Raw genomic sequence first — 19040 nt, 5'->3', positions numbered from 1 at the left:
TTCAATTCCTGTGTCCTGGTGAGTAAACAGTTATTTTTCTAAACTATGTTAAAACTTAACCACTCTTCATTACTTGGGGAACGAGAAGGAAAAGAACCCTCCTCATCTTACCCTTACCCTTCTCAGATCATCCCCCACCAGATAATGGGAGCATTTGAGGCCGGGTCACTGGGTTCATTAACTGAATAAATTATTTTTGACTGGAAAAAGGAGGTTAAGGCAAGAGGGGGGTGAGATAAGGAGTTGGGGAGGTGCAAGGGGAAAAATGAGAATGAAAGATAGGAGTGTGGAAGCAATCATCAATAAATGTTTGTTTGAGCACGTACAGGGCCTGGCACTGTGCTAAGAGCTGGGGATTGTTGTTTGTCCTTGGTTCTCAAAGAGGACCATGACAGCAGGAAGATGATGCCATGACTTGCAAGTGAATTGGATTTAAGTGAGGGAAGGCTGTGCAAGGTCACCAGCTTCCCTTTCTCCTCCAGAGCCATCTCTGGGTCCAGTGTTGAGATACAGATCAGAATAATTGGAAATGGCCCTGAAAGTGGTACAAAGACCTCAAGGAGCTTACAATCCATAGTGGATCCTTTCTGTCAGGCTATCAAGGTTAAGTGATTTGCCCAGGGTCACACAGCTAGGAAGTATCTGAGGCTGGATTTGAACTCAGGTCTTCCTGACTCTGAGTTCAGTCCTCTAACCACTGAGCCACCTGCCAACTTCTATAAACGATTAAAAAAGGAGATAATTAACTGAGGGAAAGCACTGGAATTAAAAAGGATTAGGGAAGGCTTCCTGTAGAACAAGATTGTGGTGGGAGAAATATAGGCTAGTGTAATAGAGTGTTAAGAGCTCCCAGCAATTCATCAAACGACTAGCATTTATTAATTGCCTAATACAGGCCAGTGCTAAGTGCCGGCACACAGTAAAACAGTAAATACTTGTAGACTGTTGACTGACTGGTTGGATCAGGAGTTCGAATCCTCCCGATGCTTTTTGAATGGCTTGTTCATTTTGTTCCATCTTTCAGTGGTGTCTGACTCTCCCTGACCCCATTTGGGATTTTCTTGGCAGAGATACTGCGGTGGTTTGCCATTTCCTTCTTCAGCTCCTTTTATAGATGAGGAAACTGAGGCAGACTGGGTGAAGCGATTCGCCCAGGGTCACACAGGTGGTAAGTAGCTTGACTAGATGATCCCTAAGGATCCGGAATAAGAGCAAGGGCTTCAAATCCCAACTCTGGTAAAGCATGATTTGAGGCCCCTCTTATTCTCAGGGGGCTGGACTTCTAGCTCTAAACACTACGGTCTTTGTGCTAGACCAGAAAGAAACATGAGAAGCAAACTATCCTTGTCTTTTTTTTCCCCCCAATCGTGCTCCGCTCTCCTCCTCCCTGCAGGACGCGGCCCCTTTAAGCACGTCCTCGCTACGTAACTTAACTCGCTGAGTTCGGAGCGCGTTCCAGCGCCGGACCGAGGCTGAGGAAGTTTGTCCACTTGGGCCTGCCGTCGCGCCGCGCCGCCATATTGTCCGCTGGAGCCGCCGCCAGAGCCGCCGAGGTGTCCTGAGGGAGCGGAGCTGCGCCGGGATGGGTGAGTGCGCGCGGGGGCCGAGGAGGTCGGGGGAGCTGAGAGGCCACTCCCCAGTCGGGCTGGAGGCGCGACTCTGGCGGCCTGGGCCAGCCGCCGTGTGAGGAGAGGCCGGGCCGCAGGCCGCGCCGCGGGCTCTGGAGCGGAGCCGGGGGTTGAGCCGGGGCCGGGGCAGACGCCCCTTCCTTCTCTGCCTCGGTCTCTTTGCTTCCCCTGAGGGGGCCGGGGACGCCTCCCTGAGCACTGACAGAGGGGGCTCGCAGCCCCTTCCGGCGTGGGGGAGTGGGTGCCTTTCCACCTTCAGCCTCCCACTCCTCCCCGCCCGGGACCCTCCCCTTGAGGCAGCTCCGGGTGTCCGGCCCGGACCCTCCTGGCCCTTCTTAGTGCGTTAGGGTCACACGAGAGGAGCCCGGTCAAGCGCCTAGCCCCGTGCCGGACACACCGTCAGCACTTCATAAATGCTCCTTCCCCTCGCATCCCCGTCCTCTGGGAGACCTGTGGCTCTCCCCCTCCCCCACCCGCCCCGCTTATACTACTGTTACTACTGCTGCTGCTGCTGCTACTACTACTAAGCGTTTGTAGAGCGATTTAAGGTTGCCAAGCACTTTTGTGTAGTTAACTCGTTTGAAACGTCTTCCCCCAAAAAACGACAACAACAAAAAACCTTGTGGGGTTGGTGCTGTCCATAGGTGTCTGTAGTGGATGGAGCTCTCGACCTGCAGCCTCAGGTACTTGACCCCCCCCTGTGTGACCCTCGGAGAGGCGCTTAGCCTCTAGCAGCCTCACCGTAAAATGGAGACAGTAATAGCACCCGCCCCCCAGAGTTGTGAGGGTAAAAGATGACGATGATGATGTGTGTGTGTGTGTGTAATATATGTGTCTGTAACTATATATATATGTGTATGTATATATATACACACACACACATATTATATACATATGGTATGCATACACATGATGTATACACATGTGTGCACATAATATGTATTTTTGTATGCTGCTTGGGTTTTTTAATCCACATTTTATAGATGAGGAAACTGAGGCACAGAAAAGCTAAATGACTTGCCAAGGATCACCTACCCTAGACACCTAGCCATTAGATGTGTTCAGGCCCACCAGCTGAAGTGTGATGTTTTTGCTGGGCTAGGGGAGCTGTAGCTGGGGGTTCCTGAGTAATTTAACCAAGAGATGGACCCCAGCTCTTATACTCCCTGTACCACCTAGGTGAACTCCTCTTCTGGGGTCAAACCACAGTACCTTGTACATAACAGGAATTTTAAGTGCTTGTTTGAGTTTGAACCTTACAGGTAAGGAGAATCTAGTGAGTTGAAGAGACTAACTCGGGGTCACACAGCATTAGTGATAGCTGGGACTTTAAAGCAGAACTCTTGACTCACACTTTATGTTTCACAACCTGAAGAAAAAACTTGTTAGTGTTCTTAGTCCAAATGTAAGGTGGGAAGACATGGGTAGACAGATGTAATTCATTCCGAAAAGGATCTGGGGGTTTTAGTGGCCTGCAGTTTCAATACAAGTCAGTAATGTCATGTGTCAGCCAAAAAAGTTAATCCCTTCCCCTGACTTTATTAAGGGAGGAATAGCCTTTGAGAATAGGGAGGCTATAAACATACTGCCCTCTGCCCTCATCAGACCTTATGTGTGCAATATTTATTTAGTTTTGGACACTGCTATTTAAGAAGGATATTGATAAATTGAAAAATGTTCAGAAGAAGACAAGTCAGCTAAGGAAATAAGGAAAAATACATGTATTAAGTGTATCACAGCTCTGTAGGGAGATGATACTGTTAGCACACATTTACAGTTGAGAAAACTGAGGCAGAGTTAGGTGACTTGCCCAGGGTCACACAGCTAGTAAGTGTCTGAGGCTGGATTTGGCTTCAGTTCTTCCTGACTTCAGGGTCAGTATTCTACACACTATACCGCCAGCTTCATTGCCTATGAAGAAAGGTTAAGAAATAGGGCATATTTAGGAAAGATTAAGAAATAAGGAGAGAAGTTTTGGGGGACATGATGTCTCTTCTCAAGCATGTGGGGGACAGATTAAAATTTGCTGTTTGGCCTTCCTTTTGTGAATGGGTCCAGGTAGATGACTGATTCTGTGTTACACTTTTTATCTGTCTTCTTGCACCAGTATACTCTGAATAAGCAGATGGAGCCTTTGGAAATGTGGAACTGAACTGGGGAAGAACTAATCCAATGAAGGCACAACAGGTTGTAAAGATGCTTCACTAGTAGGCAGAATTGAAATGTTCCACCCCTGCCCTTTGTTGGTACAATCGTTTTGGATTAAAATCTTGCAGAAGTTAAGCAGAGATCAAATTGGATCAGAAAGTATTTACTTTGCCTTGAGAGTGGAGGGGATATCTTGGTTCTTTTAACTGACAGGTGTCCTTGGGCTCCTCTTGCCCATCTAGTCAGTCAGCTAGCATTTGTTAGGCACTTACCATGTGCCAGGCACTGCATAAGCCCCATATGCAGAGAAGGGCAAAAACATATTCAGCAAGTGGGCCAAGATAGCTGGAGCATATATGCATTGTTGGGATGGGGGTGAATTAAAGCATCAGAAGACAGAAAAAGTAGACAGGGACCAGCTTGTGAAGGGCTGCAAAGACAGGAAAGGTGGCTTCCCCAGCCATCTGCAGGACAAGTATGTCACCGCTCAAGAGGCAGGTTTAAGGTTGGTAGCATAGTGCCATGTGTGTACAAGTGTGTTGATTAAATGGTTCCATTTCAATCAGTAAATCAGCTAGCATTTAATTAGGCAGCTTGTGTGTTCTTGTAGCTGTGCTAAATGCTCGGGATACAAAGGAAGGCAAAAGACAGTTTCCTGCCCGCAAGGAACTTGGTCTATGGGGGAGACAACATGCAGACAACTAGGTACAGTTAGACATAGACAGGATAAATTGAGAATAATCCTAGAAGAGAGGCATTAAGATTAAGAAGGACCAGGTAAGGCTTCTTGCAGAAGGTAGAACTTTAGCTAAGACTTGAAGGAGGCCAGGTAAGTTAGGAGGTGGAAATGAAGGAGAACATGCCGACATGGGGGACAGCCAGTGATGAAAACACTTTGATGCTCAGAGTAGGGAGATGGAGGGCTCTTAGTGCTCAAGGAATAGCAAGGAAACCAGTGTCTATGGATTGCAGAGTACATGAAAGAAGTAGTAAGGTGTAAGAAGAATAGAAAGGTAGGAACAGGCCAGTTTATGAGGGGCTTTAAAGCCAAATAGAAGATCTCATATCTAGAGGCAATATGGAGTTATTAGAATTGATTGAATGGGGGTGGGGAGGTGATATGGTCAGGAAGACTCATGTACCAAAGTTCCAGTCCAGCCGAAAACACTGACTAGCTATGTGATCCTGGTTAAGTCACTTAATCCTGTTTGCCTCAGTTTCATCATCTGTAAAATGAGCTGTGGAGGGAAATAACAAACCATTCCAGTGTCTTTGCCAAAAAAAATCTCAGATGGGGTCACGAAGGGTTGGACACAGCTGAAATGACTAAAGAACAACAAAAATGGTCATGCTTGATCTTTAGAAATATCACTTTGGCAGCTGAGTGGAAGATGGAGTGGAAGTGGAAGGGGAGAATCTTGAGACTCTCAGGGAGACCAACCAGCAGGCTATTGTAATAGCCCAGGTGAGAGGAGATGAGGGCTTTCACTGGGGTGGTGGCAGTATCAGAGGGAAAGAAGGAGGCATGTATGAGAAATGTTTTTATATTCTTTTTTTTTTGGAGGGGGGAAGGCAGGGCATTTGGGGTTAAGTGACTTGCCCAAGGTCATACAGCTAGTAAGTGTATCAGGTGTCTGAGGCTGGATTTGAACTCAGGTTCTCCTGACTCCGGGGCCGGTGCTCTACTTACTGCACCCCAGCTATCCTAAGAAATGTTTTCAAGAAGGTGGAATAGACAGACTTGACAATTGATTGGATATCAATCAATCAGTCAGTCAGTAAGCATTTATTAAGCGCTTACGTACATATGTGCCAGGCACTATGCTAAGGGGCTAGGGATACAAAAAAAAAGTCAAAAGATGGTTCCTGCCCTTGAAGAGTTCACAGTCTAGTGGAGACAACATGCAGAAACTACAGACAAACAAGCTATAGACAGAATAAATAGGAAATAATTGACAGAGAGAAGGCACCAGAAGTAAGACTGGGAAAGGGTTTCTTGTAGAAGATAGAATTTAACCTGAGACTTGAAGGAAGCCAGGGCAGCCAGAAAGTGGAGATGAGGGGGGAGACCATGCCAGGCACCAGGAACAGAAAAAATGCTTGGAGCTGAGAGATGGATTGGCTTATTTGAGAAGCCACTAGAAAGCCGTGTCATTGCATCAGAGTATGTAGAGGCATGTAAGATGTAAGAATACTGGAAAGGTCAGGGCTGGGGAACTAGGTTATGAAGGGCTTTGAACAGCAAACAGAATTTTGGAGGTGTTAGAGAATCACTGGATTTTACTGAGTAAGAGGGTAACATGGTTGGGCCTGCACTTTAGGAAAAATACTTTGGAAGCTGAATAGAGAGAGAATGGCCTGGAGTGGTGTGGAGACCTGAGGCAGGCTGATCAGCCAGCAACATATTACAGTAGTGCGGGCATGAGGTGGTGGCAGAAATATCACTTTGGCAGCTAAGTGGAGGATAGACTGGAAGGGGAGAATCTTGAGACTCTTTCACCGAGAAGGGGGCACATATAGGAACAGAGGTGAAATTTACAGGCCTTTGCAACAGATTGGATATGAGGGGTGAGAAATAGTGAGGAGTCAAGGATGACACCTAGGTTTGAGCCTGGGGGAATGAGAAGATTCCCCCAACAGTAATAGGGAAATTTGGGAGGAAAGCTAATGAGTTCAGTTTTGGACATGTTAGTTTAAGCTGCCATTTGGACATATTGGATTTACATTTGGGGGGGGGGGGGAAATACTTACAAAGAGGAGCTGAAAGGAGAGAAGGGATGTGGAGATAAGTCCAGAAAGTCAAAGCAGAGAGAGCCCAGAGGACAATAAAGGTTGGTCAACCTGGACCTCTTCCCAGTCAGAGTAGGAGGGCTCCATGGCTGAAAGATGTTCTTTAGCAAGTAGGCCCCACACCCGAAAAGAAGGTCTAGGGTGAGACAACCCCCATGTAGTCCAGAAAAAATTGCAGCTATACGTATTGTCAGTTAAATATCTAGAACTGGATGTGTTACGCATACTTCTTGGAGTTATGTTGTCATTGGAGGTGACAGCTCAGAAGGAAATATAGAATCATAGACTCCTACTTGGAAGGGACCTTAGAGGCCCTTTAGTCCAACCCCTACCTGAATAAGAATTCCTTCTATAACAGTCCCAATAAGTAGACAACTATCCTTCCTGTGCAGCCTATTTGACTTTTAATCACTTCTAATTGTTAGGAAAATTTTACTTCTGTTGTTCTGAAATTACCTTTCTGTATTTCTACCAGTTATCCCTACTTTTTTCCTCCTGGGACCAAAAAGAGAACAAATACAATCCTTCCACATTTGCAAACAGCTATCATCTTTCCCTGCCCCACACTCCCTTCCCAATTTTTCAGCTGCAGGCTAAACATTTTCAGTTACTTAAACCAGTCCTTGTATGACCTCTTCCTGTCTTGGGCTCCTCTGGACTTGTTGATGTCTTCTGACTTGACAATATCCTTAAAATGTGCCTCCAAAATGGAATATAGTACTCCAGGTCCTGTCTATACTAGCAGAAGACAATGTTACTCTGTTTAGTACACTCTGCATCCCTTAATGTAGCATATGAGTAAATTCACTTTTTGGTTGCCGTGTCATGCTGTTTATCGAGCTTTCGGCCACTGAGACACCACTCCCCATGTTTTCATGTCAACCACTTAGGTACCTCTCTCCTATCTGTACTTGTGCAGCTGTTATTTTTTATCCTAAGTAAAACACATTAAATTATCCCTCATTTCATTATGGTATATTTGACCTGTTTTTCCAACTTGTCCAAATCTCTGTCTCAACAGTCACCCAGATCCAGAGAATGGGATTGTGTACACACTTGTAGAGCATTTATTTTATGGGGCAACAGATTGATACCAATGTCCTAGAGGCAGGTTCTAGTTTAGTGGGGCAAGCTGAATCAAATGGTAATTCTCCCTCCTTCCTTTTTTCAACAGTTTTTCCTTTAGAGGCAAGACAGCATCACTAATTAGGAATGAATAGTGTCCACCTTCATGATCTTTTTAGGTAGCTTACTTTAAAGACAACATTTTTTGTTAGGCTCAAAACTCAGGCCCTCAAACTGTTGATTATCTGTGTTGTGTTCTCCGCTTTGGTTGTATTGAGCACCAGGCTCTTAGGAAAAAGGAAGTTTTTCTTCTCTTTGTCAGCTGTAATTTTTTTTTTTACTTAAGCCCTGTCTTCAATCCAAACTCTGTACTATCCTCTAAAGCTAAGCTTTACCAGACTTGACTGTCCTTTATACAGTGATCTCATTGCCCTCATCACCCCTAGCACCTGAGCTCTGTTTTTGTTGACTATCATGAGCAGAGAAAGTACTGTCTGGGGCTGTTGAACCAAAGGTCTATGATTCTAGGATTATTGAAGGCCATTTAGGCCATACCTCTGGCCACAGCTCCTTTTTAACTCCACCTAGTGTCTATGGAGAATAATAGCTGACAGATCTCTAGCTGCTAAGAGTTAGCTGGGTTGCCTCACTTAGATGCTCTGCTGGCAGTTCAGACTCAGTGTCCAGAACCAAATGCATCATTAGGAATTTATATGGTTCTAATCCTTAGTTCCGCTGCTGACTAGCTGTGTGACTTTAGAAACGTCATTTAATGTCTTTAGGCCATAGATTCCTCATTAAAACAAGGTGATTGGATTAGATGATTTCTATAAATGCTCCAAGCTTTAAATCCTATGATCCTGTTAAATTGCTTCATTTGGATCATGTTTTTGTGGGTTTGAAATTAGAGGTGCCAGATTAGATACCAAAAATAGTGAAAATGCTATTTTCATATATGTGCATCCACAAACTTTAGCTCCATGATATCATTGGTATAGATACTTTGTAAACCCCTCCCACCACTCCCATCATTTATGTCTCAGGAACTTATAAAGAATGTATATTACCACAGGAAAAAAATCACCCGAGCCTCTCTCTACTTAAGTAGGCAGGTCTTTACCAAGACAGTACACTCCAACTGAATGGCCTTCATAGAGTCACCTCCATATTGTAGCAAGGCATTGGAGGCCTTGATGTTTATTTGATGCTAAGTTTAGTGGGAATTAGTCTTATCTTCAGTAGCATCTAAGAAAAGAATCCTAGGTTGGTGTTTCCCTGGTTCATGCTTATTGAATAGCTAGAATTCCAGGTTAGCCTCTGCCTTTTGGGGCCTGTGGTGATCTTTGCTAAGGCAGTCTTCAGGACTGATTCCACAGGGCTCCCTGTAGCTGTGTAATCAGAACTTAGAGCTAGAAGAGACCCCAGACATTATCTAGTATAGCTGCCTATGGCTCTGTGGATAGAGCACTGGGCCTGGAGTTGGGAGTTTGAACCTGAGTTCAGATTTGGCCTCAGATGCTTAGTACTGTATGACCCTGGGCAAGTCATTTAACCCCTGTTTGCTTTAATCCACTGGAGAAGGAAATGGCAAAGCACTTCAGTATCCTTCCCAAGAAAACTCTGTGGACAGTATGTCTATGGGGTCACAAAGAGTTAGACATAACTGAACAACAAGTATAGTAGTTTTCAAAGCTTTTGATCTGAGGATCTCCCAAAGACTTTTGTTTATGTTGCTTATGTCTATCTTTTCTTGTCATATTAGAAATAAAAATGTTTTATTATTATTATAAAAATAGTTTTGACCTCTCAGACCCCCTGAAAGAGTGATCACTGTCTGGTGCACCTACCAATATTACTTTTGAGGTCCCTGAGGCCCATAGACATTAAGTGACTTGCCTCAGGTCACACAGAGGTTACACACATTCCAGGTCCCCAAGACCAGATCCCGTAGTGCTCCTTGCTACTACACCATGTTGCCTTTTGCAAGAAGCCTTTCCTGATCTGTCTTAGTGCTAGTGCATTCCCTCCAAGATTGTCTCCAGTGTATCCTGTCAGGATCTTATTTGTGTATAATTGTTTGTATGTTGTCTTCCTGGAGAGCAAGGACTGTTTTGTTTATCTTTATAGTGCCACTGCTTAGCATGGTGCCAGGCACATAATAGGTAGGTGCTCAATAAATGCTTGTTGACTTGACCTTTGTAGGATACCAACCAATATGACTAGGAAGCTAAAGTGTCTTCTGCTAATTCAGCAAGGGATAAAATTAGGGGGGAAGTGATTATCTGTTTCTATCTATAATTCTTACATCGGATGAACAAGAGAAAAGTTGTGGAAAAGTTATCTATAAATATTGTTCACAAGTAACCTCTTAATTTTAAACAGTTGTCCATCAAATCATCATTTCCTAATCATTGCAGTAAGCCCTGTGATGACAAAGCCAGAATGTGTAGTAGCCTCTATTGTGGACTGACCCAGTTATCTGGGCAGAGTAGTGATTCTCATTGTTTTTAGGGATTGGCAGTGTTGACTAGTTTACAGATAACATTCTGGGTGCTTCATGCTGTCAGACCTGTTTCTCACTGCTTTCTCCTTTATAATAGTTCTAGACAGACTGGATCAGGATTCTAGAAGCTGAAAAAGACATTTTCAAAAGGCTATAGGAGCAAATATTCTGACATGATCTAGATCTCTCTAAATTAATCACCTTGTTTTCTTCCTCCCTTCCTCTCCCCAAAGTAGATTTTATTACCTCTCATTCATACGATTTAGAGCTAGGAGAGACCTTAAAGATCCACCTCCCTTGTTTCATAGATGAAGAAATTGAGGCCCAGAGAGGGAAGTCACTTATTCAAGATCAGTGTGTTCTCTCAAAATTTCTTAGGGAAAGTCTTTCCCTGAACTATATTAATATGGCCTGCTTGCCTCCACTAGCCTGATTTATCTCATCTTTTCTCTCTCCTAGAAGCAGATAGATTATTGTTGGTTTGCTTTCATTTTGAATTGACAGATAGCTTTTAGTGTCTGCCCCTTCAGTCATCTTACTGACCCTGCTTTTCCCAAACAGTATTGCCTCTAAGTGGGGAGAACATCAGTCAGCTCAGTGAACCACCTTACTGGTAGTTATAGAATCAGTAATCCTGAACTTAGGAATGGAAAGGGATTTCCAGGATGAGGAACTTCACCTCTAAAGCAGCCTTTTTCAATTTGGGGCAGTTCTAGCTGTTGGGAAATTTTTCATGTTGGAGCTAAAATCTACCTCCCTATGGCTTTCACTCCTTGGTTCTAGTTATCAGCTCTGGTACCAAGCAGAGCAAGTCAAATCCTCCTCTTATATGACTGCCCCTCAATTATTTGAACACAGCATTCATGTCGCTACCATGTCTTATCTTCTTTGGGCTATTACTGTGTTTAGTAATGAATCTTAAGAAATTTGATGATTGGGGCAGCTAGGTGGCGCAGCGAGTAGAGCACCGGCTCTGGAGTCAGGAGGACCTGAGTTCAAATCTGGCCTCAGACACTTGACACACTAGCTGTGTGATCTTGGGCAAGTCACTTAACCCCAATTGCCCTGCCCCGCCCCCCCCAAAAGAAAAAAATTTGATGATCCAACCTCCTTATGTATGAGGAAACTGAGGCAAAAAAGTAAAGCCGCTTCCCCAAGGTCACACAGATAATGTCAGTCAGGTTTTGAAACCAGACTCTCTGACTCTGATCTGGTATTCCTGTATATAGTTCCTTTAGAGTTCCTCTTGGCCCCCTCAGTATGTTTTCCATCTACTGGACATGTGCCAGCTTGTCACTCTCCTTTTTAAAATGTAGCGCTCAGAACTGGATACAATTCAATGTTATAGTAGGCCTTTGAACTTTGAGAAATTTTAGCGGGCACTAAGGTGAACTTGAAATGATGCTACCCATATGTATTATGCTTGGCACAAATTGTCAGCAGCTAAATGCAAGCAGAAGAGAATAACTTGGGGACCCTTGTAGGCAGTCAAGACCCTTGATATATCATTTCCTTCCTGCCTCTCCTTCTGAAGTAACCAGGATTTGGGTGTAGGGAAAAATATATGTGAAGGCTCTGCTCTGGATGTGGGAGACAGGATAGGCAGCTTGGAAAAGAGAAGAGTTAGGGGCAAGATGATGACTCTCCAAGGATCTAAGACATTTGTGGGCAAGCAGTTAGACTTTCTCTCCTTGACCCCACAGGGCAAAGCTAGGAGCAATGGAATGGAAGTGGCAGAGAAACCACTTTCAGCTTGGAATAAAGAAAACAATCCAGATTATTATCATTGTTCAGAAATGCCTCCAGAGCTTCTGATGCATTGTTCATCACCGGAGTTCTTCAAAATAGAATCTTGCTAAGAAGTTGTAGAAGACATTCCTGTTTAGGACCAGTCTAGATTAGACACCACTCTGAAAAATTACTTTCATTGTGTAAGGAAAAGCCCCGATTAATTTATTGGCATTCACTGGAGAAGGTCTTGTCATGAGGGCAGTGGAAAACAATTCACCTGAACTTGGGCCTGCTTCAGAAGGGTAGGAATGATACTAACATTGGCATAGTACTTAATTCACAGAGCAGCTTCTGCACATTCTCTAAATAATCTTTCTGAGGGAAGAAGCCCAACTATCTAGATTTTCCCCATTTTACATGTGGGGAAACTGAAACTCAGAGAGTGACTTGCCTTATACATCACAAAGCTAGTGAGAAAGCTTCAGGACCAAGACTCAGTCAGGGTTTCTGACCCCAGATTAATGTTTGTTCTCCTCCTGAAAAGCAGCAGAGGCTGAACGCCACATGCTTTGTGATCCTAGGCAGGTCACTTCCCTGCTTTGGCTTCCTCAGCTATAAGCTCCTGCCTCCCAGGGTTATTGGGAGAGTCAAATGAAACTGTATGAAAAGTACTTCCAAGTCTAAAAAAGTGAGAGCTATGGAAATGTGAGCTGTTGTTGCCACACCTGCTGCCACCTCCTAATAGATTGGATGGAGCTTAACAGAGGGGCCAGGCTGGGCAGCTTCTCAAATACAAGAGCGTTTGGATCTCAATGTTAGACTTAGCATAGGCATCTGGAACATCCTACTTCAAACCTATTGAACACCAGTATGGTTGTAGTGTGGGCTTTGATCATCTCTTCTCTCCTCATTTCCCAAAAAGGGATTAGAAGACAGCCTTGTCCTTTGTTTTCAAAGAGGCCCATGTCATCAGGAAGATGACAGCCTGCAATGATGCTAAAGCTTCAGTGGGTTGACAGGAGCTCAGTTGAACACACTGATCCTATGCTACCTCATGGAAAGGAGGTCCTGTGCCAGGCACAATGGGAATACAGCGATGAGTGAAAAGCATGATTCCTGCCCTCCAGAAGTTTTCATCAAGTAGGGGCAATGAGGCATGCATGCTACTGTGATGGAAGATAGAAGGTGATATAGCCTGCCTTAGGAGAGGTAAAAGTTAAATAGAGAAGGGAAGGAAAGTACTTTTGGCTGGAAAAAAAGAGATGGCATTTTAACTGTATCTCAAAGAATGGATGTTGTTTCTCCAGGCGGAAATTTAGGGACAGGAACAATATCACAGAAGTTTGGGAAGACAACTTAAGCCAAAAGGTTAGGAAAGGAGTCCTGAGTAGTCCATTTCAGTGCACAGGAGGCATGAAGGGAAGTATTGACAGATAAGGCCAGAAAGGTAGGCTGAGGCCAAATTTTGGAGAGCCTTGGATGCCAACCTGAATAACCCTATACTTTATTTGGTAGGTAGTAGAGAGCCTTTGAATTTTTCTCATTAGAAGAATGACACAGTCACAATAAGAGTAGCATTAAAGTAGCATAGAATGAATTGAAAATGAAAGAGACTGGAGGCAAATATAGATACCAGTTAGGCTGCTCAAATAGTCTAAGTTAGGGAATGGAATCTCTAAGTGAGAGTGGTGTCATGAGGAATAAAAAGTCTGCGTTTGAGACATAAGGCTTGAGAACCATATTGGAAGTGTGGGGGCAAGGGAAGGTGAGATGACTGAGGTCCTTACCATACTTTTCAGTGTTTTTGTCAGAGTATGACACCAGTTAACACATATTTGAAACAAAGAACAAGATCTCAGCTGCTTTTTTAAAATTAATAAATAAATTTATTTTTTATTTTTAATTTATAACACTCAGTTCTACAAGTTTTCAGCTGCTTTTTAAAAGAGCATCAAATCATAGAATTTACAATGCTCAGGTCAAGGGAAGTAATGGGTCTACTGTGTTAGTCACAGCAGTGTGTTAATCAAATCATATCTAGAGTCTTGCCCCCTGTGTGCCGTTTTAAGAAGGCCTTACACAAATTAGAATGTATCCAAAGCAGGGTGACCAGGATGCTGAAGGATCTGGCAACCATGTCATATTGAAGGAGCTGGAGGTATTTGTCCTGAAGGAGATGACACTTGGGATATACAATAGGGGCCTTCAGATAGTTTAGTGCTGTCATATGGGCAGGGTAGAAAACTTAATCTTTGTTTCAGAGAAGAGAATCGGACCCAATATGTAGAAGTTTACAGGAAAACAGATTTTGAGCTATCCAAAAAGACTGACCGCACTTCCAAATAGTTCCTCATCCCTCAAAGTGTTCAAGCAGAGTCTGGACGACAGATTTCTGTATCAGGGAAGGTTGGACTAGGTGGCATCTAAGGGACCTTGCAAACTCTAAGATTCGATTGTTCCATATACAGAAGTGCAAAGTTTTACAGTTAAGACAACTTGAAAACTGAACTCTCCCAGTCCAGTTGAAATGAATCCATTCCATTTGAAATAATTACATTTGGGGAGAAAAGAGATAAAGCAGTAAGATTTCTTCCATCCCCAGAGATTCTTGTGTATTTCAGGACCACATCTCTTTGATCATAAAAAAGATCTGCGATTCAGGCATGATAGGACCCTAAAATCAGCAAATTGACGCAGTCGAAGCCATCCCTGTTAGAAACCAATCTATTTAGGTAGCTATGTTTCAAAAGTACTTTAAAATAAGGTTTTACTAGATGGTCTCTAAGGTCCCTTCTAACTCTAATGAAACGTGATTCTGCCATTGCTTTAGCACCATAATGACTCCTAAAAGGATGAATTGTCCCATTCCAAAGGAAATTCAGTAACTAGAGTGAGTTTCTTAGAAATTTACCTGGTGCGTGATGTTGATATGACTGGTGCCTTGCTTCATAGTTAGAATGCATTTGTCCTCCATGAGGAGGCAGTAATAAGGATTGAATCTGTACTGGTCCAGCGTGAGGAATAGACTGAATAAACCCTCAAATTATAAGCAGAAGTAATTTCCTTAGATGCAGCTTCTCATCCTCTCCTACTAAGTTACCTGGAAATTGATTTATTGTTTTTAAGTGAGGTCTTTGAAGGCTTTCCCCACTGAGAAGTTAATAGATTGTTTCAAGAGGTCTTTCAGAAGGCAGTTCCTAAATGAAAATCAACAGACATTTATTATTTACATAAGTCCTTACTATGCACCAGGTATTAAATACAAAGATGGATGATGAGAACAGCCCCTGCCCTCAAAGAGGCTTAGTACATAGAGCCCTGAGCCTGGAGTTAGGAACACTTGAGTTCAAATCCAGCATCAGACACATACTAGCTGTCACTTGGGCAAGTCACTTAACTTCTGTTTGCCTCAGTTTTCTCAACTATAAAATAGGGATAATAATAGCACCTGTCTTCCAGGATTGTTGTGAGAATCAAGTGAGATGATATTTGCAAAGAGCTTCACACAGCGCCTCAACTGTAGAAGATGCTATATTAATGCTAGCTATTTATTATTATTCTTTACAAATGTACATGAGTAAACATGTACACCATACACACAGAATCAATATATGGAAGTTAGATTTCAAGGGAAAGTCAGTAGCAGTTGAGGAGTCTGAGAAGGAAGCCAGAGATTCTGAGAGACAAAAGGTCTGGAGGTAGTACCTTCCAGGCTTGGAGGACAGCTGGTACAAATAGCAGAGAGACAGAAGGCCACTTGTAAGTACCAACAATTAGGCTAGTATGGATGGCCCAGTAGAATACATGGAGGAGTGTAGTGTGTAAGAAGGTAGGAAGAAGCCAGGTTGTGAAGAGCTTTAAAAAAGAGGAGAATAGGAAAACACTGGAGTGTATCAAATATAAGGGTAGAGGGAGGGTTACATGGTCAGACCTTTTATTTAGGAAAATTATTTTGGACTTCATTGAAGTTGGGATAGGAATGGAGAGAGACTCGAAGCAGGGAGTACAATTAGGAGGCTGTTGCAATAGCCTAGGTGAGAAATGATGAGCGACTGAATTAGAGAGGAATGACTGAGTAGAGAGGAGAAATAGAGATGTTGTGGAGGAAAAAAATGAAAAGATTTGACAATTGATGGAATATGTAGGGTGAATGAGATTGAAGGAAGAGTCAAAGATTACATTGAATTTGCAAAGTTGGGTGAGTGGAAAGATGGTAGTGCCTACCGCAGTAATTGGGGTGTTCGAAGAAGGGCAAATTTCAGAGGGGGCAGAGGATGGTGAATTCTGTTTTAGATGTGTTGTGTTTCAGATGTTTTTGGACACCCAGTTTGAAATATCCAATAAGCAATTTCTATTGCAGGACTGGAACTCAATAGAAAATTTAGGACCGGATATATAGATCCTAGGAATTATCTTGGGGGCAGTTAGGTGGCACAGTGGATGGATAGAGCGCCACACCTGGAGTCCAGAAGTCTCATCTTCCTGAATTCAAATCTGGCCTCAGACCCTTCGAAGCTGTGTGACCTTGGCCAAGTCACTTAACTCTGTTTGCCTCAGTTTCTTCATCTGTAAAATGAGTTGGAGAAGGAAATGGAAACCACTCCAGTATTTTTGCCCCCCCCCAAAAAAAAACAAAAACCCCAAAGGGATCACAAAGTGTCAGACACGACTGAAAACAACTGAACAATAACAAGGAATTCTCTGCATAGAGATACTTGAATCTGTGGGAACTGATGAGGTCATCAACTGAGATTATAGAGAGAAAAGAGAAGAAGGCCAGGACAGCATCTTGGAGCACTCCCATTATTAGTGTTTAGGACATGTATGAAGGTCTAGCAAGGGAGGCTGAAAAAGAGCTGTCAGACTAGTAAGAGGAGAGCAAGAGACTGCAGGATCACAAAAACTAAGGTGAAAATAGTGAGCAGTGTCAAATGTTGTTGAGAGGTCAAGGATGGGAACTGAAAAAAGAACATTTGATTTCCAATTAGATCATTAATAACTTTGGAAAATGCAGTTTCAGTTGAATTGTGAGATCAGAAGCCAGAGGATTTAGAAGAGAGGAAGAAAAAGGAAGTAAAGACATACTAAGTGTAAAAATGACTTTTTCGAGGAGTTTAGCTAAGAAAAGAAGGAGAGATATATGATGACAGCTAGCAGGGATGGAGGATCTAGCTAAAGTTCTTTGTTTGTTTGTTAAAGCATTGTTTGTAGGCAGCAGGGAAGGAACTAAGAGATTGGAAAGAAGGTATTGGGGCTCCTATCAATAGCTGCTGCTATACAGAATCATCATCTCTAGCCTTTGAAAGAATCTCCAAGCCATTGTTTCTGTTGAAGCTTCTGTTTGCTCCAAACTCCAAACCAAGTGCAAATTTGTCTAAATATAGACCACATTTTACCCCTCTCCTGTCTCTCCAAATTTGGATAGTATGAAACCAGAAGATAGCCTATACTCATGCACATCATTTTCTGGCTCTTTTTAGAATGTTTAACTCTATACCAAGTAGAAGAATTGGGCCTTTAGTTACTCTGCTGTGCAACTAGATTTTAACTTCATGGAAGGAAAACAATTGTCAGGTCTGTTACCTGAAATTTCAAAAAATACCGCCTTTCACATGCATGGGAGAGTAGAAAAATGCTCTACTGTGGTTTTCTTTTGGATCTTTCCACAACCAAACTGATGATGGCTAGTAGAGTGCAGATGTTTGTTGAAAGCAGCAATAATCATTTAAAATTAATAAAACATCTTTATGTAGATGAGAAGAAATATAAAATTTCACAGTGGATTTTTTACATAGTTAATTGTGTAATTTTTCATCCTTACACATTTTTTTGTTTTGTTTTTGGAGGGGGGAAGGCAAAACAATTGGGGCTAAGTGACTTGCCCAAGGTCACACAGCTGGTAAATGTGTCAAAGTATCTGAGGCTGGATTTGAACTCAGGTCCTCCTGACTCCAGGGTTGGTGCTCTACTCACTGCGCCACCTGGGTGCCCCTCGTTACACCTTTTTAAAATCCTTTTGAAAGACACTATTCTAAAGGTTCAGCCAGCATTGATACCAGTACAGTTTTATTGCAGTATTAAATGTTGTACTTCCTAAATCTGTTTGTTCCAGTGGTTCCACCAACCATTTTCTGTTCTGGTTTTTAAGGAGTATGCTTGCATTAAATTGGTGCTGGCTCTGCTCATTACAAGTTGTGTGATCTTAGGTAAGTCACCTTCCATTCTTGTTCTTTTTTAATGAAGGGATTAGACTAAATTATCCATAAGGTCCCTTACAGCTCTAAAGAAATCCCCCTGTGTTGGAGGAGCCTCAGAATAGGCACTTTGGAGAACACAAAGATAACACAGCTCAGTTCCCATGGAGTGTGTTTTTAAACTTGTAGTAGACTTCTGACATAATGAAGAGACAGCTGACCTGTAAAGACCTGAGTTGAAATCCTGTCTCTGGTACCTACTGGCTATACAACCCAAGGCAAATCATTTAAAATGTTGTGGTTCATCCTTCATTCTCAAAGAGGACCAATGACATCAGGGTGATGTCTTGACTTGCAGGTGAATTGGATTTAAGTGAGGCAGAGCTGCACACAGTGGTCAGCCTCACTCTCCTCCAGAGTCATTAGAGTCCAGTGGCAGGACAAAAGTCTCAACAACTGGTGATGGGAAGATCCTTAGAGGGTAGGGATTGTTTATCTTTGTATCTTCAGCACTTAGCACAGGGTCTAGTCTGAGTAGGAACTTAGTAAATGTTTGTTGACTGACTGCTCTCTTAAAGGCTGGATAAGTCTTCCATCTATGCTTTTGTCCAAGTCACTGATTAAAAATATTGGGCACAAATCTAAAACAGCTCTCTGGAGCATGCTCCTAGAGTGCCCATTTTTTCAGGTTGCTGTTCTTTTAATCACTACCTCTTTGACTTCATTGATTCATCCAGGTCTCCTTTAGCAAATGCCTTCACCAAGAGCTAATTGTGTCTACTAGTTGACTGTTAGTAGAAAGCACCTTGATATATATCTTGAGAACTATAGTGATAGGGGTGGGTACTCCTTGAGATACAGATACCCTGTTATCTGTGGTCTTCAGTTAGGTTGATGTTGTACCTTCCCTACGTAGTTCTGTCACCACAGAAAAAGCGGAATAACATAGGAGAATTGGAAGGACTCTGGATTTAGAGCTGT

The 19040-nt window shown here is 43.0% G+C and overlaps 1 protein-coding gene across 2 annotated transcripts in view; it reads left to right on the top strand.

Annotated features, from left to right (window-relative positions):
* Positions 1–1515: 1515 nt before the first annotated feature.
* Positions 1516–19040, top strand: part of KPNA6 (karyopherin subunit alpha 6) — a 56820-nt gene continuing 39295 nt past the window's right edge. The window contains exons 1-2 of one of the 2 annotated variants that reach the window (XM_036743423.1): positions 1536–1586; positions 18014–18071. Coding sequence is in view for 1 of the 2 variants with exons in the window: in XM_036743422.1 (XP_036599317.1) it covers positions 1583–1586 (4 nt within the window). In the remaining variant the exon portion in view is untranslated. Of the gene's footprint in view, positions 1587–18013; positions 18072–19040 lie in introns of both variants that reach the window. The other variant, XM_036743422.1, reaches the window with a different exon arrangement.

Source organism: Trichosurus vulpecula, chromosome 2 (genome assembly GCF_011100635.1).
Source record: "Trichosurus vulpecula isolate mTriVul1 chromosome 2, mTriVul1.pri, whole genome shotgun sequence".
Taxonomy (NCBI): Eukaryota; Metazoa; Chordata; class Mammalia; order Diprotodontia; family Phalangeridae; genus Trichosurus; species Trichosurus vulpecula.
This window is presented reverse-complemented; position numbering and strand designations above follow the sequence as displayed.